The sequence below is a fragment of the Equus caballus genome, chromosome 3 (assembly GCF_041296265.1).
Source record: "Equus caballus isolate H_3958 breed thoroughbred chromosome 3, TB-T2T, whole genome shotgun sequence".
NCBI lineage: Eukaryota > Metazoa > Chordata > Mammalia > Perissodactyla > Equidae > Equus > Equus caballus.
The window spans coordinates 17,966,776-17,990,847 of record NC_091686.1 but is presented as its reverse complement, the minus strand read 5'-3'; the positions used below and the strand labels follow the sequence as shown (position 1 = coordinate 17,990,847).

The 24,072-nt window shown below is 56.6% G+C and overlaps 1 protein-coding gene across 37 annotated transcripts in view; it reads right to left on the bottom strand.

Moving 5' to 3' along the window:
- RIPOR1 (RHO family interacting cell polarization regulator 1) overlaps positions 1 to 24,072 on the bottom strand; it is a 53,619-nt gene that overhangs the window by 6,110 nt on the left and 23,437 nt on the right. For 20 of the 37 annotated variants that reach the window (XM_070261932.1, XM_070261941.1, XM_070261942.1 and 17 more), the window contains 23 exons: positions 12,933 to 13,059; positions 12,662 to 12,814; positions 12,410 to 12,488; positions 11,461 to 11,484; positions 11,312 to 11,365; positions 11,017 to 11,169; positions 10,866 to 10,929; positions 10,728 to 10,771; positions 10,520 to 10,645; positions 9,971 to 10,119; positions 9,767 to 9,896; positions 8,121 to 9,683; positions 7,915 to 8,036; positions 6,910 to 7,042; positions 6,507 to 6,642; positions 6,222 to 6,383; positions 5,838 to 5,996; positions 5,496 to 5,692; positions 5,322 to 5,405; positions 5,117 to 5,207; positions 4,890 to 4,973; positions 3,824 to 3,905; positions 1,560 to 1,884 (listed from right to left, as the gene is read on the bottom strand). In XM_070261932.1, coding sequence (XP_070118033.1) covers positions 1,662 to 1,884; positions 3,824 to 3,905; positions 4,890 to 4,973; positions 5,117 to 5,207; positions 5,322 to 5,405; positions 5,496 to 5,692; positions 5,838 to 5,996; positions 6,222 to 6,383; positions 6,507 to 6,642; positions 6,910 to 7,042; positions 7,915 to 8,036; positions 8,121 to 9,683; positions 9,767 to 9,896; positions 9,971 to 10,119; positions 10,520 to 10,645; positions 10,728 to 10,771; positions 10,866 to 10,929; positions 11,017 to 11,169; positions 11,312 to 11,365; positions 11,461 to 11,484; positions 12,410 to 12,488; positions 12,662 to 12,814; positions 12,933 to 13,059 — 4,139 coding nt within the window. In that variant the 3' untranslated portion in view covers positions 1,560 to 1,661. Of the gene's footprint in view, positions 1 to 1,557; positions 1,885 to 3,823; positions 3,906 to 4,555; positions 4,594 to 4,754; positions 4,974 to 5,116; positions 5,208 to 5,321; positions 5,406 to 5,495; positions 5,693 to 5,837; positions 5,997 to 6,221; positions 6,384 to 6,506; positions 6,643 to 6,909; positions 7,043 to 7,914; positions 8,037 to 8,120; positions 9,684 to 9,766; positions 9,897 to 9,970; positions 10,120 to 10,519; positions 10,646 to 10,727; positions 10,772 to 10,865; positions 10,930 to 11,016; positions 11,170 to 11,311; positions 11,366 to 11,460; positions 11,485 to 12,409; positions 12,489 to 12,661; positions 12,815 to 12,932; positions 13,060 to 13,886; positions 14,060 to 20,821; positions 20,973 to 24,072 lie in introns of those variants that run through there. The other 17 variants (XM_023638635.2, XM_070261958.1, XM_070261957.1 and 14 more) reach the window with 15 other exon arrangements.

Sequence of the window (24,072 nt, the reverse complement as noted above, 5' to 3'; positions counted from 1 at the left end):
AGTAGGCAAATATACAGGGACAAAGTAGATTAGTGGTTGCTTTAGTGTTGGGGTGGATATGGAGGCCTGGGGATGATAGATTTTGGAGTTGATGAAAATGCTCTAAAACTGATTTTGGTGATGACTGCACAACTCTGTAAATATACTAAGAGCCGTTGAACCGTACACTTTAAATGGGTGAATTGCATGATACGTAGACTAATTCGCAATAAAGCTGTTTAAAAAGAAATAAAACAAAAAACTTGAACCAAACTCTATAAGGGAAGGCAACAATTGTCTTCCCAAGACTTGGGTGGTGCCTGTTACCCAGTAGAATAGTCAGCAAATACTTATGGATGTATATATTGGAGGCTACAAAGTAAATGAGCAATTGCAATGGGGTGTCATTAGTATTATACTAGTTGAAGTGCAGGCTCCTGTGACAGGAGTGTAGTGGAGGGGCAGCTTCCTGAAGAAATTTGTGATGTCTAGTTGAAGCCTGTCAGGTGAACAGGCATTAGCAAGGCAAGATTAGGAGTGGGAAGAGTGTACCATGGAGGGGCAAGCAAGCCCTGCAAGCAATTTAGTGAGGCTCCAATGCAGAGTGAGAAGTTAGATGGCAGAAGTGAGGCTGAAGAGGGGAACAGACTCAAAGGGCTTTGTGAGCCAGGGTTTGGGGGCTGGAATTTTCCCTAAAAGAAAGAGAGCCTGTAGTGGTAGATTTATGTTTGAGAAATCACTCTGACTGCACCATGGAGAATGAATGGAAGAGGGGCAAGACCAGGGGCAGGAAGCCTGTGAGGGGGCAGTTTTAGTGTCTAGGTGAGAGGTCAATGTGTCCTGAACTGGAGTGGTGCCAATAAGGATAAAGAGAAGTGGAGAGAATTTAGAAATATTTAGGGCACTTAATTGAGAGGATTCTCATGGCTGGGATGAGGAGACAGAGCTCTGAGAGTCAAAGATGAGGCCCACTTGTGTGGCTTGGGTACCTGGGTAGTTGGTAACCCCAAGAGCCCTAGAGGAGAAACAGGTTTTGAGATGTTGAGTTTAATTTTAAGCATGCTGTTCAAAAGGAGGTGTCTAGTCAGCAGTTGGATATGGGGGTCTGGAGGTGAGGAGTGAGTCATGTGAATCATTGGCATATAGCCTCAGCATGTAGATGGAAGCCAGAGGAACAGATGAGGTGATTCGGGGAGTGTGTTTCAAGAGAGGAGAAAAGGGTCTAGAATGAAATCCTGTGGAGTGATATTTGTAAGAGGATGCTTGAGGAGGAGGTGAAGATGGTTGTAAGGAGATTCAGAGGAAATAGCTAGAAACGTAGGTGTTTGCCATAGCAATTCATCTGTTTATTCAGCTGCTCTATGTCAGCATTTATTGAGGGTCCATATGCCCTGGATATATTCAGAGACAAGTAAGACTTGACCATGGACATCAAACTGAAATCGTGGCCATCACTCCACTGCAACCTTCTGAAAAAAGAGGCCCCTTTCTTACAGGCCAATGACAGTCTTACTTCCTAAAAGATAGGATTGTTCTTCCTTAGCAGTTTGTATGGGACCTGGAGTCCTTCCCAAGCTCACCCTCTTGTACTACCCAGGCCTAAATGAGCTGGATTCTGCAGCCAAGCCAAGAGCCTTCTGTCCACACAGGATGGATGGCATGAATAGGACACTCCAAGGCTTTCAGGGTGGGGGACGGTGGAGGGAAAGGAGGGAGCATATCATATGTCTAGGGTTCAGCAAATTGTACCCACACACCATGCATAGAAACACACAAGAAAGGCACCCCCGCTCCACTCTGTGGGCGAAGCAAAGAAGCAATCCTCTTCCCACGTGCCAACCCATCTGCTTCTTTGCCTTCACAAACATGCCTTTTTTCTTTCTTCTTTTTTTTTGTTCTCTGAAGCTTTGAATACATGAGGAAGAAGAGTGGGAGACAGGAGGAAAGGTAAGGTTGGAAGAGCGCAAGAGGAAAGGAAGGGAGTGGGGGAGCCACCAGTGACCACCAACACAATAAATCATATCCTGGACTGTCTCAGCCTGGTCCCTTCTTTTCATTGCATGCTTATTAGTTCCCTCTGGGAAGAGCCCCAACGATGATGGCCAAGGCATGGCTGTGGTATCAATGGACTTGACTGATGGGGCACTTCTCAGTGTGTCATAGGCCTTGGAGGCTCACTTCCCTTGGTTCCATCACAGAAGCTGGCACAGGCTCTGCAGGACAGCTGGGCACAGGCTTTCGCTGCCCCGCTGCCTTTGACTGTTGATGGTGTCATCAACCTCCTGGGACAGCAAGCTCCCGACTGTCTGGGGTCTGGGGCAGCAAGAGTGAATGCCTCCCTGAACCTGCCTGACAGTAGGGTGGGAGGTGGGGGTAGTGCTGGGAGCAGCTTTGGCCTGTGGGAGGTACCTGTGAGGCTGTATGTGTGTTAGAGGAGGGGAGGGCGTACAGGAGGGAGGACAAGGGCTCTCTCCCTGCCCTCCACCACCTCAAAGACATGGACCTGGGCCTGGGTGTAGGGAGGCCATAGAGCCTGACTGCAAGTCACTGAGAGAGACGGGTGGAGTGGCTATTCTGTGGTTGATCCACACTGCTCTGAGCTAGGTAGGCTTGACAGGGCAAAGGCCTGAGACTCTTTCTGTCTTGGCCTTGACAGTCCTTCACCTGTACCTGGCTGTGCTCACAGTGCCAACCCTGACCCTCACACTCACCCTCAGCTAGAGCTGAATAACAGGCTCTGCCCTCAGGACCCTCCTTGTAGAGAACAGAAAGTTAGGAGCCCCACCCCTTCCCAGCATTAGAGAGCTGGGATGTAGGGCCACTCAGATCTTCAGTGACAGTCCCAGTTGACCTCTAGCTGGGATGATATTTTTTCCATCCTACATTTCTTGCCCAGACTGTCCTCTCCTGTGGTTTCAGCTGTGAGCTCGTGCTGGCCCAGTCACCCCTGTTTGCACTTTCCCAGTACCTGGTCAGCCAGTGTTCACTTCCTCTTTCCCCGCCACACAGGCTATGCTTTGGATGCAAGTAGACAGTCTTGGCCTACAGTGGGCCTCTTGTGGTGCCTCAGGCCAGAAGGGCTCCTAGGGGTGGTTCTGGGACTATAACCCTCCTGAAGGGGCTCTTGGGGCAGGCCCAAGCTGTGGCCAGCTTTAGGTGCTGGCTTGGTTTCCTATCACTTGTTTACCTTCTCCACCCCCTGCTACCCCACCCGACCAGCCAAAAGGCTGGCCTGCACACCATCCGTACCATGCCACCCTTCATAGTCACAGAGGGAGGACAGAGCTGTGCCAATGTGCTGAGAGCTATCTGCCCGCCCCCACCCCCACCAGTCTGGAATGAGCCACCTGCATCCACACACAGGTGTTTCCTGTGCTCCTTCCTGTTGCCGTTTTTTCTGCTCAGCTTGGCTTCCCCAGCAGGTGGTTAAGGGCCCAGCCAAACCTCTTGATACACAGCCCTAAAACACTGGGGGGCAGGGCTCCCTGGGGATCTAGGGCACCCCCTCCACCTCCAGGGGAGACTGTTGGCACCTCATTGGCTCTTCCTCAGTGCAGGCGCACATACTCTCCCCAGTGTGTCATGCTGCTGTGCTACCGCCACAGGCACTGGGCCACCAGAGTGGGCTCAGGCAGTGGGGAAGGCCTTGCCCGTGCACTGGCTCCCTTGCCCCTGGATGATGAAAGCTCTGGAGGGAGAGGGGAAGGGTGGAGGACCTGTTTCTCCAGCCTTGGGTGTGGGCCTCCCTCAGGCCCTCCTTAGAATAGCCTGCTATCCTGAAGTCCCACCCCACCCTCAAGTTCCTCCCATAGAACTCATAGCCTTCTGGGGTTTACACACTCACGTGTCAGGCAGCTCTTGGGGAGGTGAGCCCTCTCCCTGGAGCCCTGCTTCCTGAAGCAGCAGAGCACGGGCTGGTCGGCTGGCTGTGGGAGGCCACTGGGTTCAGTCAGGTTTGTTATTACAGAGAGGAGGCAGCTCAGGGAGAGGAGAGACTTGCTGTTTAGGGTCACAGGGCAGCCATCCGGGTCTCCTGCCTCCCAGGCCCCAGCTCTTCCCCTCTGTGAGGATCTCCTCTTACTACTCAGCCCTCAAGGAGGTCCTCGTGCTCAGCCCCCTCTATAGGAAGCTGTCTGGGCAAAGGAACACCAAGAAGCCTGGCCCTGGCAGGGTTCTGCTGCCCCCTGGTGGCCAGAAGCTCTAGCCACCACTGCACTTTCTTTTCTTGCCTGCTTCCTTTTGCCTCTGGGCGGTCACCAGGAGCTAGCTGCTGGGGAGCTGTTCTCAGGACTGGCACGCTTTGGGTCTCCTCTAGGCCAACTCCACAGTTTGGCTCCAGCCTGGGCCTGTAGCTTCTAGGCCCAGGGCATGCCCAGGCTGCAGGCTGAGCCTCCTTAGCAACATCCCACCACCCTCTTCCTCTGCCCCTCCTCTCCAAGCCTAGTTTCAATCTCTGGGATTTCTTCCACCTGGATTTCCAGGGCAAGAAGCACATGCCATTGGAGAGTGGACATACTAGTGTCAGGAAGGGCCACAACTGGAATAGAGGGTCAGGAGTGCACCAGGCCAGGCCATGTAGGAAAGGCATCTTGCTTTTTTATTTTCTGTAAAACTCTGTAAATAAAATACAAAACCAAGGGATGTGTTGGGGCAGAGGCAGGATGGCCAGGCCCGGGACACTGACTTGTGGTAAGTGTGCTGAGCCGAGGCTGGGAGGCACTTGACTGCAGGCACTGACTCTATCAACCCCAGGGGCAACAGAAGAATATATTAGATTTTCATTGATAGGAATCTGTGGAGGAGGGGTGTCTGGAGCCAGCCCTCACCCTCCCTGCCAGTGCCTGGTGAGCCCTGAAAGTTGGAGGAAGGGGCACTGGGAGCCGGTGAGTAGGGAGTTTAGAATGCCGTACTGGCCATGCTGCCGGGTCCAAAGATGCGGGGTAGGGCGTCCAGTGACTCCTCCAGCCGTCGATGGGCAGATTGTCCCTCTTCCCCTGTAATGGGTGAGAATGGGGTAAGGAGTGGCTCTAGTCCCATCCTGGCCTTTCTACCCCTTGACCCCATCTCACCCCTACTCCCATCAGCCAAAATGTCCCCAAACTCTACTTAACCCATATCTCCCACCCCCCAGCCTCACCACACTGTTGCAGGCTCTGCCGGGCAGCTTCCCTCACGGCTTCTGTGTCCGTTTGGCACAGGTACACAAGGGGCTCAATGCCCTCTGGAGCCTACCAGGGGAGGGAGTATTGAGGTAGGCCCAGTGGAGCAGGTGGGAACCAGGGCTCAGGGATGAGGAGGCCATGAGGGGAGAGAAAGGGTGGGTGGGTTGCGTGGTGGGTCACCTTAATGCAGCCCAGGGCGAGGCAGCCAGCTACTCTCATCTGTACATCCTCATCTTCGAGCTGGTCCAGGAAGCACAGTAGGGCCTGGGTAAGGGTAGGAGCGCAGACTTAGCCAGACACCGGGAGCCTGGGACCCCAGCCTTTGCCCTCAAGGTATCCCTGCCCAACTCTCACCCTTTCCCGGAAGGCAGGGCCCAGTGACAGGCTCCGGAGCTGGGTGCTGACAGCAGCCATGACCTTGTTGTTGCCATGGACAAGCAGGGAGCTGAGGGCCCGGAGCCCATCCCTTTGTAGCCGCCCCTCAGGCGCCAACCTAAGGGCCTTCAGCACAACAGCCTGGTCATCTGAGTTCAGATTCCGCACCAGTAACACTGAAAGAAGGAAGTGGAGCTTGGGACAAGGGGGCAGGGCAAGGAGCCTCCTGGGGTGGGATCTTTTGTATACTCATGTCCTCATCCACACCTTCAGACCCACCCATAGGATCAGGCCACTTTGTGATCAGGGCTACTGCCTCACCCTCCTCGGCGGTCTCTGTCACATAGGCCTCCATGGAGGGGCTGTCCAAGGCTTCAATGTAACTCCAGAACTGGAAGATGGTGAGCTGCTCTCCAGGGCCTGGCTGGGGCCTCCTGGGCAGCTTCCGCCCCAAGGCATCTTCTAGGAACTTGACACATACTGTAGAAGGCAGTGCCACAGGCCTCAGGGTTAGATAGACCCAGGCCCTTAGAGGGAAGAGTGCTCCCACTCCAGGCTCGGGTCCAGGGGCCCCCTGTCTAAACCCTACCCATCCAGGTCCTTTTGCACCAAGGCATGAGCCTTTGCTATTTCTTCTCAGCTCAGCATGTCTGTGTGGGGATCCGAGAAAGGAAGGCAGAGGGGGCAGGTAGGCAGCCCACTCACCAGCCTCTGCTAAGCCTGGCTGGCGCAGGGAGAGACGGGCACTGTACTGATTGCAGAAGGTGAGGAGCACCCGCTCCACGGAGCAGATGAAGGGGCTAAGTCCCTCCGTACACTGGTCCCAGAAGGTCAGGAAGCCGGGCCGAGAGGCTGAGAACTGCACCACTGTGAGGAAACGTAGGAAACCATTGGCAACAGAGCAGACAGATGGGCAGACAGGTGTAGATGGGGTAGGGCAAGGGAAGAGCTTCAGGGTAGACACTGAGCTAGAGCCCACGGGGCCTTTACCTTCCTGGGCGGAGGTGGCAGGGATTTCCCATCGCCTGCTAAGCTCGCATACTGCCTCAATTACTCGAGCCTCCTGCAGCAGCCGTTCCAGGGCCCATGCCTCCTGGCAGCGCAGGGGCCCAAATGTGCCCAGTTTCTGGAGAATAGGGGTGGCTAAGTAGCTCAGAGCTCAGGGTATGGCTTGGGGAGGGTGGGACATGGGCACTACAAGTCCCAGCATGCATCGGGACAGGTTGGGGGTAGCCAGAGTGCAGGTAGTATTCTATTCAGTAAGATTCAGATGCCAGGGCCTGGGACATTGGGAGTGGAAGTAGGGGAGGCATGGAGGGCCAGGATTGAAGTGCAGGGCACTCTGGGGTAAGAGGCTACAACAGGAGGGTGGGGGGAATACCACTAGCCTCACCAGCAGGAGGCGGCTGCAGTGGTACAGGTGCTGGACCAAGGCAGTGTCCAGAGCTGGACACTCCGTGCTGAGGGGGCGGGCACTGAGCGAGTCGAGGCTGTCCTCAGCCCCAGGCTCCAGGCTGCTTGGGGGCCTGAGAAAAAAATGGGGTCAAGCAACCCAGGAACATGCATCACCATCTGGTCACCAGTGCATTTTTATTAAGCTCCCCCCATCTCAGAATGGAAGAACAGACAATGCTGAGATAACAGACAATGGGTGGGTTCACAGAGGACTTCAAGGAGGAAGGGGTTGGGACCAGCAGATGTAGCAGGGGTCTCCAGAGCCTGTCTGCCAGTGCTGCCTCCATCTAGGACCACCGGGACCTTCGGGGCTGGGGTGGGCGGGAGTAGGGTTGCAGGCGGGATGGTCTACACCATGTGGACTGCAAGGGGTTGTAGCCCAAAGGGTGCAGGGCACAGGGCTGTAACCTGGACAGCAGCAGAGAGGGGAGGGGCTGGGCACAACCCTCAAGAGGGAATGGGCAAAGGCTGCTCTGGGACAGAGAGCTGAGGGGCCAGGCTCTCTGGGGCAGCCAGGGTCGACGAGATAGAGGGGGTTGATACTGGGGCACCCAGGGTTGATGGGGAGGCACTGAAAGGTTTTGTTCATAGAGTAGGTGCAAGGTGAGGCCAAGGGAGAGAGAAGGAACTGGAGGCTCATGAGCTGATGGGGACCGGTGGGGGAGGCAGACATTGCAGGGATGAGAAGGAGGGTGGTCAGAAGCACTGGGGATACAGATGGGGTTGGAAACATGGGCATCAGGGGACATGAGGAGTACTTGGAAGGGGTGAACACAAATGTACCTACCAGCAAGTCCATCCCCTCCTGCCCACCTCCAGTCTTGCTGTTCTCATGTGCTCCACCTGGCCCCACCTCACCTGTTCCCCTTTCTCACCTTTCGCCACCTGGCACTCACCTCACCTCTTCCCCCTCACGTAGTCCCATCTCATCTAGCCCCCTCACCTGTCCCTAGGACCATCATGGTCTTCATCTTCATCCTCGTTGAGGAAGCTGAAGCTCTCCAGGGCATGCTCCACAGTGATGCTAAGACTGGAAGCCCGGCTGCGAGTCAGGCCCTGTCTCTGCTGGGGTTGTAAAGGGAGTCAGAGCTGCTGCCACTGCCTGGCTGCCCTCCCTGCGCTGCTACAGCCCAACCAGGCCCTCCTCACCATGAGCAGACTCTCCAGCCGGGTCACCTCCTGCTCCAGGCCCTGCAGCTCAGGGAACTGGCCACGATAGTCATCAAGGGCAGCCATTAGGGCCCCCAGTGCCTCCTCCAGCCTCCTGTCCCCAGCCTCTCCAGCTGCCCCTGGAACTGGGGCCTGGGCAGCCATAGTCAGGCTAAAGTCTGAATGCTGGGGCACAGGGTCTAGGGATGAGGGAGCAGGGCTTGGGCTCTGAAGGATAGGCTCTTGGGGGTCTGGGGAAGGGCTTGTGAGGGGTTCCCAACTGGAACAGGTAGGACCTGGGTAGGAGGTGCTGGGGGCTATAGGGTCTGCCTGAGTACAGGGAGTGGAGGCTGGGTGGCTACAGGACAGGGGGTCGGTGCCTGGGAGAGTGGGGTCTGTGTGGGCAGAGGGGCTGGGGAGTGTGGTGAGGTCTAAAGAAGTAGAAGGGCTTACAGTTATAAGGGTGGGGCTTGTGACAGGATGGGTGGGGCTTCTGGTAGTCTGGACTGGGTCCTTAGCATTAGGGGTAGGACTTGTAGAGGTGTGAGTTGACATCCTGGATTTGTCAGTAGGGCTTGCAGTAGTGTAGGTGGGGCCTGCAGCAGTGTGGGTGGGGCTTGCAGTGCTGTGGGTGGGGCTTGTGGTGGGCTGGGCTGAGCCTGTAGTATTGGGGGTAGGACCCGCAGTCATGAGGATAGAAAACATGGGCTTGTGGGTGGGGCTTGTGGTAGTATGGGCCTGACCTGTGGCACAGGGGGTAGAGCCTGTAGTAGTGAGGGTAGAGAGCATGGGCTTGTCTGTTGGGCTTGTGACAGTATGTGTCAGGTTTGTGACAGTGTGGGTAAGACTTGTGGTGGTCTGGGCTGGGCCTGTAGCACTGGGGGTAGGGTCTGTAATAGTGAGCGTCGAGAGCATGGGCTTGTGGGTGGAACCTGTGGTAGTGTGAGTAAGGCTTGCAGCACTGTGGGTAGGGCTTATGGCACTATAGGTGGAGCTTGTAGTGGTGTGTGTGGGGCCTGGCAGTTCAGGAGAGCTAGAGTCTGGGGTCTTGTGAACCAAGTCTAGGTGTGCAGATGGGGCAGGGTCTGTAGATATATAGGCAGGGCCTGTTGTACTAAGAGTGGGACTTGTGGCAGAATTGCCAGGGTCCAGGGCAGGAGAGACAGGACCAGGGTGTTCCCCATGGGTGGGATCTGGGTGTGCTGGCAGGCTAGGTCCCCGGGCTATGCTTTCTAGACCCACAGCCTCCACTGAAGCCTCAGCCAAGGCAGCATCCACACTGGCCTCACTGATATGGCTCAGAGTCCGGCTGTAGGGGGCATGCCCATTGGCCAGGACTGGGGCCACGGCCCCCTCCTCATCCACAGGTCCAGAGGTGGGGGTCTCAGGCCTACGGAAGGCAACTTGGATGGGCAGAGGCTCAGGCTGCTGTACCAGGGGCCTGGGGGCTGATGAGTGGCGGGTAGCGCCTGAGAGCTGTGGGCTGGATGAGTCGTCTGAAGATTCAGATGACAGGGACCATGCTGTCCCATTCTCCAGCTCCTCCTGTCGCCTCAGCATATTCTGGGAGAGAGGAAAGGGTATTTCAAGACCACCCCAGGGAACTCCTGAGGGATAGTGAGGCCTGAGCTGAGGCTGTGACTCACATAGAAGGCCTGCTCCCGAAGTGAGGGCGTGTCTGGTGGGCTCTGGCTATAGGTGGAGAAGCGCTTGGTGACTGTGGAGGCTTTGTTGACAGTAGAAGCAGCCGAGGGCTGGTCATCCTTGTCGAAGGGGCTGGGGAGAGAAGAGGCTATTAGCAGGTGCCATAGGCCCCTGGCCCTGTCCCCAAGCCCCTCAGTCCCACCAACCTCCATGTGACTTCCAGGCTGAGCTTGATGGTGCCAAGGTCATTGATGTCCACTGCCACAACCTGGGGCAGGGCAGCGAACAGGTCCTTGGTCTCGCAAGAGACGCTGCCTACAACTACGTGGTTGGCCAGGCCCTTCAGCTCTGTCACCTGTAGCAAAGAATGCATCATGAGGTCACAAGAGCATGGGGTCATGAGATCATGGGAGATCAGAGATCTGAATTTGCATAAACGTTATGTGATGGTCACAAGATCACGGGGCCATGGAGATTTGAAGCAGCCTGGGAGCATGAGGGTCACAAAGGTATGAGTTTATAAAGTCATTGAGGTCTTAGGGGTCATAACCTCAGGGGAGTTCAGGGGGTCAAATATTTTACAAGGTCTGGTCATGAGGAAATCACAGGGTCATGAAGGTCATGGGGTCACACATTCACAGGGCCATGGAGCCAAGCAGGGGTTACAGGGGTAAGGTTCTCAGGGTCATAAGGGGTTCAGAGGATCATGGAGTCACAGGATCATGGTGTCCGTTGGTTCTGGGCAGAGACATCACCTTGATGGACAGGAATTCCGTGAGCAGAGGAAGAAAGACGGTTTCCTCACTGTCCCACACCTGCTTTCCACTACCCTCAATGCGGCCCCGGAGTTTCCAGCGCTGACGCCCATATTTCATGCAGATCTAGGGGAACAGACACAATGAGGCAGTCCTTGGTGTCCCGTGCCACTCTGCCATCCCAGCCCTTCCCTGCACATCCTCATACCTCATACTGATCGCCCACACACAGCCTGGCGAAGCCGGCCAACCCTGGGAGTGCGGGAGAAGGAGATGAACCATGTTAAGGGGTCTCAGGCACACACTTCCCTCTCCCTGCCACCAGACTGCCCCCACAACTCAGTACCTTTCATGCGGAGATGGAATTCGCCCAGCTGTGCCTCCAGCTCACTCTCCAGCAGACACATGCTCTGGCAGGGATGGGCAGGGACAGGAAGGGATCAAGAACCAGTTCTTTCTCACCAACTCTGCCATACCCTATGCCATCCAGCCCTCACCTCTGTGTACTCTCGATGCCCCCGAGTGGCCTCGGCCAGGCTGTCTCGGGCCTCGCGGCTCCCTGGGGACCCAGTACTGTAGGCACGGACCATGTTGTAGGCACCATCCCGGAGACGTCGCTGGACACAGTATGCTTCATATAGCTCATCAATCTGGGCAGGTGAGTGGGGTGGCAGTGAGGGAATTGAGACCCACTACTGGGGTTGCTCCCCCAAGGCCTAGCCCCACCCATTTCCGGATGATACCTCATCCCCCACCCCACTCTGCATGCACACATGCGTGTTGCACATGTACCTTGCTAGCATGGAACTCCAGCCGTCGCAGGAAGCGTTCAATGGACTTGACTTGCTGGGGGAGAGGTGCATCAGGAGGGGCATGAGGCCCAGGGCCCTTTACCCTCCCCATGAGCCAACCTCTTCCAACACCATTCTCTATTTACTCACCTTGTCCAAGTCATACAGGAAGCCCTGCAGAAGGACATGAGAGGGGGCACTTAGGAGGTATGGGAAGTATTCCAGCAGGGGCACTTGCCCACCTAGACCCATCTAGCTCCTCTCGTTCACAGCCCTCCTCCCCCTCACATCACAGTCCATGGCCACTCCAATCAAAGCAAGGACTGACCCCGCCTTCTCACATGCCTGGCCTTTGGTGGGTGCTAGTAACACAGATCTGGTCCCCAAGACCCCTCCCCCCACATCTTCCCTGGGATCCCTCCCCTGGCCCCTGGCCCACTCTTTCCTGAAACCCCTAGCAAGAGAGCTCTGTGCCTCTTCATGCATGGTTCTCTCTACCAGGAAACTCCTATCTATCCTTCAAGACTCAGCAGAAGTTTTTTCTCCTCTGGGGAGCCCTGACCTCTTCCCCAGGAAGAACTTCCCCAGTCTCTCAGTACCACTACAATATAATCTCCTGTTGTGCATGTCTATAGGGGTTCAAGCCACTCCACTGGAAGCACCCATGGACACGCACTGGGTCCCAGGCAGAAAGCATGCACAGCTTGGGGAAGCTGAGCATAGAAACCTCCCCAGTATTTTCTGATATCCCCTTTTCTTTTTTTGAGGAAGACCAGCCCTGAGCTAACTACTGCCAATCTTCCTCTACTTTATATGTGGGGTGCCTAGCACAGCATGGCTTTTGCCAAGCAGTGCCATGTCCGCACCCGGGATCCGAACCGGGGAACCCCGGGCTGCCAGAGAGTGGAACGTGCGAACTTAATGGGCGCCACCGGGCCGGCCCGATATACCCTTTTCTAATCATACCTGGACTAAATCACTCCAGAAAACAGCCCTGATGTCACCCAGGACTGGCCCTATCCAGCACCCCCACCACCACCACCACCGTCACAGGGCAAAGGGCATTAGTCCAGGGCATCCTTGCCAACCCTTCACTCACCAGGCGAGAATTCCTCTTGGACTCCCGTATCTGCCCCTGGAGTTTCTCCTGCTCCTGTTGGTGCACTTCCAAGTAGGCACTGGGGAAAGGGGTAACAACCAGAATTAGCTTATCTTTCCAACCTTTAGATATCCAGGGTACCAGCAGTGGGGAGAGGGTGTGGGTGGGGCTGCGGAAGGTTCCTACTAGGGGAACAGGGATGGGGGCTTGGGGAGGGATCCTGGGACAAGATGTTAGGAGGGAGTTGCTTACGTCAGGCCCCGCTTGAGTGCAGCGTACACCAAATCCAGCCGCTCAGGCTGCGGGACCTTGGTGGCTGGGTGCGCCACGGAAAACATCCTGGAAACACGGGAGAGCGCTGGGGGCTTCCGTGGGGGCCCTGGGGGACTGAAGGCCGGGAAGCTCCTAAAGAAGAAGCTACACTCAGAAAGGGGACAGAAGGAGTCCCCCAAACCCTTACTGCACTCCCAGTCCCAACCCCGTCAGACTCTCTGCACCCCATTAGCCCCCTTCGGCTGCATACCTGGGCCCCCGCTCGTGGCTGCTGAGGACGCCTGCGAAGGACTGGCTCCTATTGACCCGGGCGCTGAGCAGGCGGCGCTGCGGCCGCACCGACAGGGACATCATGGAACGAGTCCGTGCGGGGCTCCCTGCGGGTGGCGAGGGCGGGTTTCCAGCGCCAGTAGGGCCCTTGAAGCCTCCACCCCGCGGCCCAGCCTCTGTATCTTAGTCCTGCCGGACACGGCCTGACGCCGGGATTCCGACAGCCCCGCCGGCCCTGGCGCTAATGACAGGGCGGCCACGGGCGACTCGGCCTCGGACTCAGCGTGGCCTCAGCTCTGCCCCACTTCCTGCAGAGGTGCAGGCTCCGCCTGCCGCGGGGCAGGAAGGGGGGTCGCGCGGGGACCCTCTCTGGGCTGGGAAGGGGCAGGAAAGGGGCGGGGCACGCGAAGAATGTGCGGAAGCGCCTGTTTACCCGGGGGCGGGGCGGGCTCTCCAGCCCAGCCCCTGACCTCCTCCCCCAAGTGGACCAGGAGCTCTCGCGCCGGCGGCCCGCGAGGCCGCAGGAGGTCGCGGGGCGGGGCGGGGTGCGCGCGCTCAGCCCAGCCGAGCTGCCCCACTGGCCCGGCCGGTGCGGGTTTAGCTCCCGCGGCCCGCCCACCCCGCGTAAATTGCTCCCCTCCAGCCCCCACCGGCTCCTAGGTGCCCAGACGCCAGAGCCCTCCCTGCGCCCAGAGCCGGGGGATTCCCAGAGTGGGGGGCAGTGCCGAGAAGTGCTCCGCCCCCTTCACTTTCCTGCGGTCCCGACCTGGAAACTGAGTCACAGACGGACGCCTCCGCCCGTGCCCTTAGTGGGAAGGATCCTCCGCAGACCCCCACCGCGCTCCGGCGAAACGCGCGCCCGTGGCCCCCAGAATGCGGCCCGGACTCTGTGGGGTCAGCCCCGTAGCCTTCGCAGCCCCAGGCGGGGTCCTACCTCTCTTCTTGGCGCTCATGGTAGGTCCTGAACTGTCCCCTACCCCGTGAGCTTGCCCCTCCCAGTGTCTCCGCCAGTCCAGGGCCACTCGGTGCTGGCCCAGCTGGGCTCCGCGCTCGCTCCCAGCGACTCTGGCTCGGGCTGCAGCTCCTCCCGGCGCCGCCCCCCGCCCAGTTCCTGCCGCCTGACTCAGCCCGCCGGGATGGGGCGGGACTGGCCGGACCAGGGGGGCACCGAGCCCTTGGCCCGCCCGGTTTCTGGGAGGGGTGACTGGGGTTTCCCCTCGGGGAGGGGACTGACGGAGGTCTTCTCGGCTGGGGTCAGAAGTGTGGGTAAAGGGAGTTGAGCTCGGCGGTGAATATGGAGGGATAAACAGAATGAGGACTCTGAGTGGGGGCTGGATTGGGTGCCGTTGGCATAGGGGGCTCACATAGTGACTGTTGAGGGGTGCTGAGAGAGGGGTGAACACACAGAGAGCTGAGATTTGGGGTTCTGAGTGTGTGAAGGCTAGAGAAACGAGGCTGAGAGAGTGGAAGGAAGGGCTAGGGGTGCTGAGTGGAGAGACTGTGCCAATTGAGGGCAGAGCATGAGGGGTGTGGGAGGCTGAGAAGAGAGGGGCTAAAAGTGTGGGACTGGATCAACCCAATATTATGTGTCACTGCCCCGAGAAGGAAGCAGAGGAAGAACTGGGTGCAGGGTGTCTCACAGCCCCATGTACCATCCCCACCCCTACACCCACAGAGGGGGTGCTTGGTCTGGGCACTACCTCTCCCTTCCAGGCCCCAGGTAAGAGGATCAGGTCCCACTGCTCAGCCAGGGCCTCCTCTCTATCAGAAGCTGCATCCTAGGGTGGAGGCCCCATTCTTCTGGCTCCCAGCTCACATGGGCTGAATCCCCCTGGTGTCAGCCCTTTCTCATCCCCACTATTTCCCCCTTGAATATCCCTTGTTCACCTCCAGCCAAGATAGAGGCCACCATGCCTAGGGTCCACTGGGCATTCCATCCCCTTGGAGGGGCTGGGTGCTCCCCCACCCCATAAACACTCTTGCTCTTTGATGTTCAATTCTGCCACACTGGGCTTACTTTCTCCCCATGAGGCTGGGGTGGGTCCAGGGGGTCTGCAGTTCCAACAAGCCCACCACCCTGCTACAGATTCAGACGCAAGATGTCCAAGGACCCCAGTTTGAGAAATGCTATCCTTCCCTTCCTCCTTGAAGACTGTGCATCCTACACTGGCAACTATGCATTCTGACAGACTGCCCACCCAATACTGGCCTCTCTGCTCCCTGCAGCCACCCCTCACAAGAATACCCCAGCCTGGGGCCAGCCCCATGGCCGAGTGGTTAAGTTCGTGCGCTCCACTTCGGCAGCCCAGGGTTTCGCCAGTTCTGATCCTGGGCACAAACATGGCACTGCTCCTTGGGCCATGCTGAAGTGGCGTTCCACATGCCACAACTAGGGGGACCCACAGCTAAAAATATACAACTGTGTACGGGGTGCGGGGGTGGGGGTGGGGGGGCTTTGGGGAGGAAATAAAAGGAAAAATAAAATCTTAAAAAAAAAAAGAATACCCCAGCCTTATCACCTGTCTAGAATGCCCCTTTCCTAAATTATAACCGCATTGACCAACCTTCAGGCTCTCTCCATCACCTCCACCTCACCTGCCTTCGACCTGAGACCTCTTGCAGCTCCAGCTCATTTATTCAGCTATCCACTGAGTGAAAACCATGTGCCAAGCATGTGCCAGTTACTGGAGATACAGCCTGGAATTGCACAGACACCACCCTACACAGAGCTCAGAATCTGCCTCTGCTAGCTCCCTCCTACCTTCTCTTCCCTCCTTTCCCTGCACACCCTTCTCCCCAGCCTGGATCCGTAGCCACCACTCCATCATGCTTGCTGTTAATATCCCCAGCACTGTGGGCTTCTCTCTTACCTGGCAGAAACCAACCCTGGACAACCCAACTCCTGCCTTCTATGCACCTGCACACAGGCTGGCGGGAGCTGCCAGAGGTCTTGGCACAGCAGCTGGGTTGGAACTACAGAGCAATTCTCAACCTCAGCCAGGCTCTCATTTCCCAACCAGGAAATCCTCATGTGTGGCCCTGGTCATGTCTCTCCCTTCTCATAGAAGATGAGTGTTTCAGACTTTCTCCACAAGCCTCAAACAAGCTCAAGTCACTCCCACATAAAAAATGAAAACAACCCTGGGAACTATCCAAATGCCCATTAGTAGATAATGGACTGCTATACAACAAAAAAAATGAACAATATACAACTACGTGCAAAAATATGGATGAATCCTACAGACATAATGTTGAGTGAAAGAAGCAAGACCACAAAAGAGGATATAGGTATGATTCCCTTGATATGAAGTTCAAAAACAAGCAAAACTGATCTATGGTGATAGAAGTCGGAATAGTAGTTACCTTGGGGAATAGTGACTGGAAAGAGGCACAAGGGGGCTTCCAGGTGCTGGTTACGATATTTTCTAATTTGGGTTCTATTTCCTAATCCCATATGGGTGTATGCCCTTGTGAAAATGTATCGAGCTGTACACTTAGGACGTGTGCCCTTTCTGTATGTACATTTCAATATAAAGGTGACTTTAAATAAATAACTCCAAAAAGAAACAACTCCTCTGTGGACTCGGAGTCTCTTTCTAGCTACCCCACCCCTCACCCTATTTGGCCCTTTCAGAGCTGAGTTTCTTGAAGAGATGTCTACCTCCACTTCCTCTCCACACCCACCCACTCCTCTTCCCATCCTGGTCCACAACTCCCCTGACTGGTCTGGACAAGGTCACCCATGACCTCCCTGTCGCTAAATCCAGTGTCCACTGTTTAGTCCTTATCCTGCTTCATCTCAGTGAGGCTTTTCACTGTATAGTTCTCTTCCTCTTCCTTGAGGCTTTCCTTTTCCTGAATTTTAAGAGGAAACAGGCTCCTGGTTTTCTACGTCTCTCTGGCTGCCCATCTTATTTTCCCACAGAGGATCTATCTTTCTCCCTATCCCCAAATGAGCCTCATCCTCCCTGCCCTATGTACATCTCCCACAGCTTAATGCCATCTAAATGTTGCCAGCATCCTTATCTCTTCCTCGCCCAAACCACTCTTCTGAGCATCAGGCCTGTATATCTAACTGCCTGCTTGATGCCTCCTGGAAGCTGAGTGACAATTCGAGTGGGCTATTAGGGGTGTGCTGAGTTTGAAGTCTCCAAACTGAATTCACCACTTTACTCCTCAAACCTGACTCTCGCCAGTGTTAACTTCTTCACGACAGCCCCACCATCTATTTACTCAGTTGTTCAAGACAGAAACTAGGAGTCATCTTGGGTGCCCCCAACATCCACTCAGCCACCCACTCCTGCCATCTCTGGAATCTGCCCCCTCACCTCCACCTCTATAGCTAGAATTCAGGTCCAAGGTGTCACCAACTCTCACCTAGAACCCTACAGCAACTTCCTCATGAGTTCCCTGTCTCCACTCTAACCTGCAATGATCCATTCTTTATTCAATAACAACGCTGCTCTTCCTAAAATTCCAGTTACCTGACAATGCCAAAAACTGTCCCTTATCAAGTGCTTTTTATATGCCAGTCACTGTGCTTAATTAACAAACAGCATCTCATTTAATTTTGGCAACAACCCTATGGGGTGAGTTCTACTAGTCCCACTTCACAGATGAGAAACCTAAGGTTAACTGGCTGTGTGACTTTGGGCAAGACGTTTCTAAACCTTTTTGGGCTTCAGATACACAACTCTTAAATGAAGATAGCAATAATAATAAAAACAACTATCTCTCACTGGGCTGTTGGGAGGATGAAATGAAATACTTTGCTCTGTAGGGAGTGTTCAGGGAAGGGAGAATTGTATGTAGGGTAGGAAAGTTGGGATGGACACACTGCTTCACTGAAAGCACACAACAAATAGCAACTGCTGTTATTAACAATTACTAATCTCCCCAAAATTACAGAGCTGGTAAGGGGCAGGGCCGGGATTCAAACCCAGGTGATCCGACCCTAGGACTCTAAACGTTTACTATCCCTCTATTCCGACTCTTGTGAAACATCCATGGGTACCCCCCTGCCCCAAGGATAAAGTCCAGACTTTCTAACATGACCCACAAGACCCTTCAGGCTCTGTCCCTTTCCTCATATACCTTCAACCACTCCTCCCCTCACAGTCCCCTGCTCCCCTCCCCCCACCCATAGTCTTTCTGTTCTAGTTACTTCAACCCTTTCTCAATAACTGCAAGGCTCTTCAGCATTTAAGCAGCAGCCCCCATTGCTCCTACACCCCCTTACCACTACTCTCAGCCCGACCAGTTCCCTCTCCTTTTTCAAGTCAGACACTACAACTTCTTCCTCCAGGAAGCCTGCCCTGGGTTGGTTCCCTCTTTTAGGCACCACATAGCTTCCTCCCTGAAGCCACATAACTCAGTTGTCAGTTCTTCTTTGGGGTCTGTCTTCCAACCAGACTGTGAACTCTGGAGGCTGGGGCCTGTCTGCTTGGCTCACTGCTGTACCCTCTGGGCCTCCATGAGGGCAATGAAGGAGGGCTGACTGATCTGGGCTGCCTAGACACAGGAACAGCAGATCCTGCTGCTGGGAGGGGGGTAGATTTCAAGTCTGTGTCCACCCCAACTCCCCTACCCCACATAAAATTTTCCCTTTCCCTTCCCCACTTTCTGATTATATCAGCAAGTGGAGTTCTGCTCCCTGGGGATGGGGTAGGATGGGGTCCCACGGGATTCTGGAACTGAATGGATGGGCTAAACTCAGAGTAGGCTGACTGTTCCATCAATTTTCTTTCTCTGACTGGGGCTCTCCTGCCACAAACCCCCTAGTCCCATAGGGACCAGGATGTCTAACTGTTGGTCCAGACTCTCCCCAAATGACCATCAGAATATCCATCTGAGCGATCATTTCAGGAGGTTAATAGGCAGCATTTCCCCTGCTGGGGGAGACAAGGAAAGAGCTGAACCCCTTGAGCTAAGGGAGAGAGTCCACGTCAACTGGTGAGGGCTGGCTGATAAGAGCCAGGGGACTGTCTGGACTCATGCCAGCCCTGAAGTCTGTTCTGGACATGGGAAAGAACTCAGGCCCGAAAGGTGAATGGGGCCTGCAGCACACGCAGCTCTGGGCAGCTGGCAATGGAATTCTGGCCACCTGCAGGCCCCAGATCTCACAATCCCCAATAACTTCTACATGCCAAAACTGGTGCACTGGTGTGGGGCAGGAGGTCCCGCCACCTGTGCTGCCCAGCTCAGTGGTATGCCAGGCCAGCCGCCTCGCTGGGAGTCCCTCGCCCAGCCCCGCCCCGCCGCAGGGCCGCTGGGAGGAGGTAAACACAAGCTAAAAATAACCCGGGCCAGGGGCGGCTGCACAGGAGAACAGGGTCCCTCCTGAGCCTGCCCCTGTCTCCATGGCAACTACCCCAAACCCGGCTGCTGACGTCATGCCGCAGCTGTGGGAGCTCGGAGGGAGGGGGGCACGGTGCGGCCTGGGACCCCCCACCCCGGAACCGGGCGGAGGCGGCCCGGTGGCCTCACTTCCTGCCGGCCCCCTCCCTGGTCAGCTGGTCACATTCCCCGGCCAGCCTCGCGCTGGAAGCCTAGTGGCCTCCCCGGGGCCAGGCCTGGCAGGGGCGCGAGGCCAAGCCAAGCCGTAATGGGGGGCCGGGGTGACTCAGCCACACACTCCCCGCCTGCTTTTCCACCCGGGGAGGACCTAGCCTGGCGCCCGGCATGCTCCCCTCACCCACACCCAAGCCCAGGCTCCTCTCTCCAGCTGCTGCCCCACAGGACCCAGGGCAGGGAGAGTTGACGTGGGAGCTAAGCCGGGTCTCCTTGTCTCACTGGAGTATTTTGTAGCTTACTCTCCAATTCTTATGTTCCTCTGCCCCTCCCCTCCATGCCATGGAGGTGGATACTGCAATGGCAAGAATTCAGATCTGGGTCTAATTCCCACCTCTCTCTAAACCAGCTGTGTGACCTTGAGAATATTACTTAACCTCTCTGGGCCTGCTTCTGCATCTGCCAGATTGTCATAACCCTCCTCAAAAGCTGTGCCAGCACCGAATGCTGCAGGCCCCACAGATGGGGTGGCCAGGGCACTGTTATTGTTACATTAGACTGCACACAGTAGGTGCTCAGCTAGCCAGCCTCGACACGCATTAGGAGCAATCCAGTAGAACTGGATGGGAAGGGTCGGTACCAGAGGCTGGACTCAGGCCTCACCGGGGAGAGGAGGACAGAAGGTGCTGAAGCCAGACTTAGCCGACACCTAGCCATGGTGAGCAGCCCCTTCCCCAAACCAGTTCTGTAGGGTGCCCAGGCCTGGCTGCTTGCAGAGACCCCACACTTGCCTTCTATTTCCAGGAATAGGGTCTGTTCCCTGCCGCGCCAGGTTTGGGCTAAGAGCCTGGCTCCAGGCCAGGTTCGGCCACCTCGGGCCGGGCCCCAAAGCGGCTTAGGCCAGCCGGTGGGGCCAGGAAGATTAGCTCATCTCGGAGGCCGACCTACACTCCTCGTTCCCCCCTCCCCATTCCCGGCTCAGCCTCCCCCGCGGCGAGGGCAACAGGGGCTCCCGGAGAGCGTCCGTGCCAGGGTCCAGGCTGGCGCCAAGTGCCGCCCCGAGGCCTGGCCCACCCCGGGGCACCGGCCGCCTAGGCCTTGCTGTGGGAAGGAAGGAGGCAGCGCCGGGCGCAGCAGGCCCGGGGGAGGCGGCTTTTGTCCGGCGAAGCCGAGTCCTCCGCGCCTGGGGGGAAGGGAAGGAAGGACAGCGCGCGGCCTGGGTCCGGGGATGGGGCGATGTGAGACAGGGCCACAAGCAGATACGGGACCGACCGGGCGGCGCTGGAGGAGGAGGCACTGGAACTACCTCGCCAGCCCCCCGCCGGGCCCGCGGCCCCCGGAAACGGAGGGGACACTCACATGGCTGGGCTGGGCTGCGCGGACCTCGCGCTCTCCGTGCGCTTGTCGCTGCGGGCCTGTTCGCGCCGCAGCTGCCGCTGTCGCCGCTGCAGGCGCCTGCCCCTCCCTCCTCCCCGCCGCCCCGCCGGCCGGCCGCCCCGCCGCCCAGCTCCTCGGCTCCTCCCCCTGCCCGCTGGGCCCCACCCCCTGCGCTCCCGCGGCTCAGCTCGGGTGCCCCGGGAGGCGCCCACGGCTCGCTCCGCCCTCTCGGGTAACGGGGCAGGCCGGTGGCCCTTGGAGTTCACCAGCTTGCGGGGAGGCGGGACCCCAGAGGACGCCAGGGCGGTAGGAGTTCTCAATGCTGGGGATCCATGGGAATAGGACGGCTTTCCGGGAACCGCTCGCAAAGGCAGTCCCATTGCTTCCCTTGCAGACCCCAAAACCGGGTGCGCCGGAGACCTCCGCTTGCCTGCTCTCTTCTCAGATTCCGTGGGTTCCAGAGACCTTTCAGGCTCCTCTCTCTGTGACCGCCTGAAACAGGTCCTGGAGCGGCCACTGCTGGGTTGGATTGGCTGCAGGAAAGGATCAGGGGCATTTTCTGGGAGGAGAACGGAGAAGCCCGAGTCCTAGCCACCGGACCCCTTCGGGGTCCAACTGCTGCCCCTCAACACTGCCTTCTTGGCCAGCCTCAGTTTCCCTGCCGTGGGGGCAAGCTGCCCTTTCTGCTACCGTCTGGCCGGTAAGTCTGGGCTCTTAGCTAGGCCGTGCTTCACCACTCACTGGGTAATGGCTTCTGGGGCGTCCCAGGCCTTGCTCTTCGCGCGTGAGTGAGGACCCTGGCAGGGTCTGGGTACATGGGCTTGCAGGCACATGTTGGCTAAGAGGGCCAGAGCCCAGTCTTTTCCAATGAGGGGGTTGGAATACTGACTCTCACCTAAAGTGGGTAAGGGAGCTGAGAGCTGATCCCACAATGGGGTCAAAGGGCCAGCTCCACTCCCCCTCCCCTCCCGGCAATAAGACACCACTGAACCTTGAACCCCCAAAAGACACCACTCTCCAACCCTGAACATTCTGGGCCCTCACCCTTCAGGCCTCACTCCTGTGGTCCTTCACCTTTAGAGGTAACACAGACATACTCAGGAGTAGTTTGAGGGACTTTAAGAGGTTCCTGAATATCTGCCCCCTTCTCCTGAGGGTAGGCCTTGACAACCCAAAGCCTAGGTGGGGAGGCCCTCAGGGGCACTGCCATTATCTCTCTCACCAGCTCTTACCAGAGACACACTTCCCCCTCCCCAAGTTTTCCCACCTCTGCAGCCCCTCCTCGTTGCCTTCCTTTGCAGCACCCCTTTCTCTATAGACCTTAAACCCGGGGATTACTTCCAGGGACTAGGTTCTTCTCTTTATTTCCCCCACCCTAAAATATCATCCAGTCTCAGGGCTTCCATCCATCCACTGTTGACTATCCCAAGCCTTCCTCTGTGCCTCTCCTGTTCCAGAGCCCCTGGATGACCCACCAGATGGCATGACCTTCCAGGGATGGACGCTTCTTCCTTTGTCCCTATCTCTGCAAAGCACCACTGTCTAGACAGGCTCACACATAAGCCAGGGGCTGGGCCTCTTTGGAGCTTTCAAAACTGGCACCAATTGGTCCCTGCCCACCTCTAAAGTAACCTCCTCAGCAAGGCATCCTCTGACCACCTTCTCTGAAGACAGCCTCTCCTTGTTACTCTCTGTCCCCACGTCCTGTGGACTCCTGCCTTCATGTCACTCATCACCACCAGGCAGCATGTATGCCCATGTGTGCTCACATGCCTAACCTTGCCTCACTGTGGGTCTCTAAGTTCTGTGGGGTCAGGGCCAAGGAAGTCCTCGTCACCACTGTCCCTCGCTCATAGTGGGAGTTCAAGAAATATTTGTTGAATGAGCCAGTGAATGAATGAGTAAACACATGAACCCTGACGTCCCCCTCTCTATCCCTACCTTCATTCAACCTCCCAGTCCTGTTGACTCTACCTCCTCAACGTTTCAAATTCATTCCCTACCCACACCTCATCTCCCACTACCAGTACTCTGTCGTTTAGTAATTCATTCAACAAACACCCACTGAACACTCGGGGCTGGAGAGCATGCTGGCCCCTGGGGTGGCAGTGGCATAAAGCTGTCCTTGTGCCATTGCTCAGGGCTCTGATGAGGTAGCACTGATTGTAGGGCCTCCCCAGGGCCACTATCTGAGGAACTCAGTCTCATTATGGAATTCTAGAATTCCACTTCCAGAAAATTCCAACTTTTAATGGATGATTCCCTTGCCCTTTCTAATCAGTCATTCTGTCCTGTGTCTGGCCACATCTCTGCATTATCTCAGTTGGTACCCAGCCTGGTGCCACCATCTTTTCTGGCCTTCCTGCCTCCACCTTTGACCCCTACAGTTGTTCTCCACTCAACAGCGTGAGTTGTCTTTTAAATCATAAATCAGCTCATATGGGTTCCCCATTGCCCTCAGAATAAGTCCAGACTGTAGCAGGACCTCTGAGACCCAGGAGATCTGGCCTGAGATGACCTCACCTCCTAATCTCCCATCTGTCCTGCCAGCCTTTGCTGTTCTGGTTCCACTACACCAACCTACCTGTGCCTGTGGACATGGTCTGCACTCTCTAGCCGCTGCCTCTTCTCCCAGTCTCCCTTCTGCCTGGGATTCTCCTCCCCAGTATCCACTTGGAAAACAGCTCAAATGTCACCTCCTCCAAGAAACTTGTGTCCTCTGGCTTCCCACTCACTTCTTCTGAGCACCCATTACTGCCGACTGTCCTTGTCTGTGACCAGGCCTGGCTCCCCATCCTGTGACCACCAGGGCCAGGCATGGATGGGGCTGTAGTGAGCAGATGGGACACCTGAGGCTTCACCTGGCCCTCTCCTCCTGCCCAGGGACCTTGAGGGAGAGACAGCATCTGAGGGCCACGAGGTGATGGAGGCCTCTCCCCACAACCAGTGAGTCAGGGAAGGAAGGACACAGCTAAAACCTATTTCACAGAGGCGCCACCTGAGGCTCAGGGAAAACAGAGCCTTTCCATGGTCATGTGTCAGGAAGAGGTGGAGTCTGAGCTCCCACTCAACTCACTGGGTCCTAATCAGTTCAGCACTGTCTGAGTGAGGCATCATTCCCTGAGCACATGCTGTGCCTGGCGCTGGGCTGGGAGCTGGGACAGAGCACGGAAGCATCACCATTTCTAACCTCGAGCAGTTCACATTCCTAAAAGGATGGGCTCTGGCCTGAG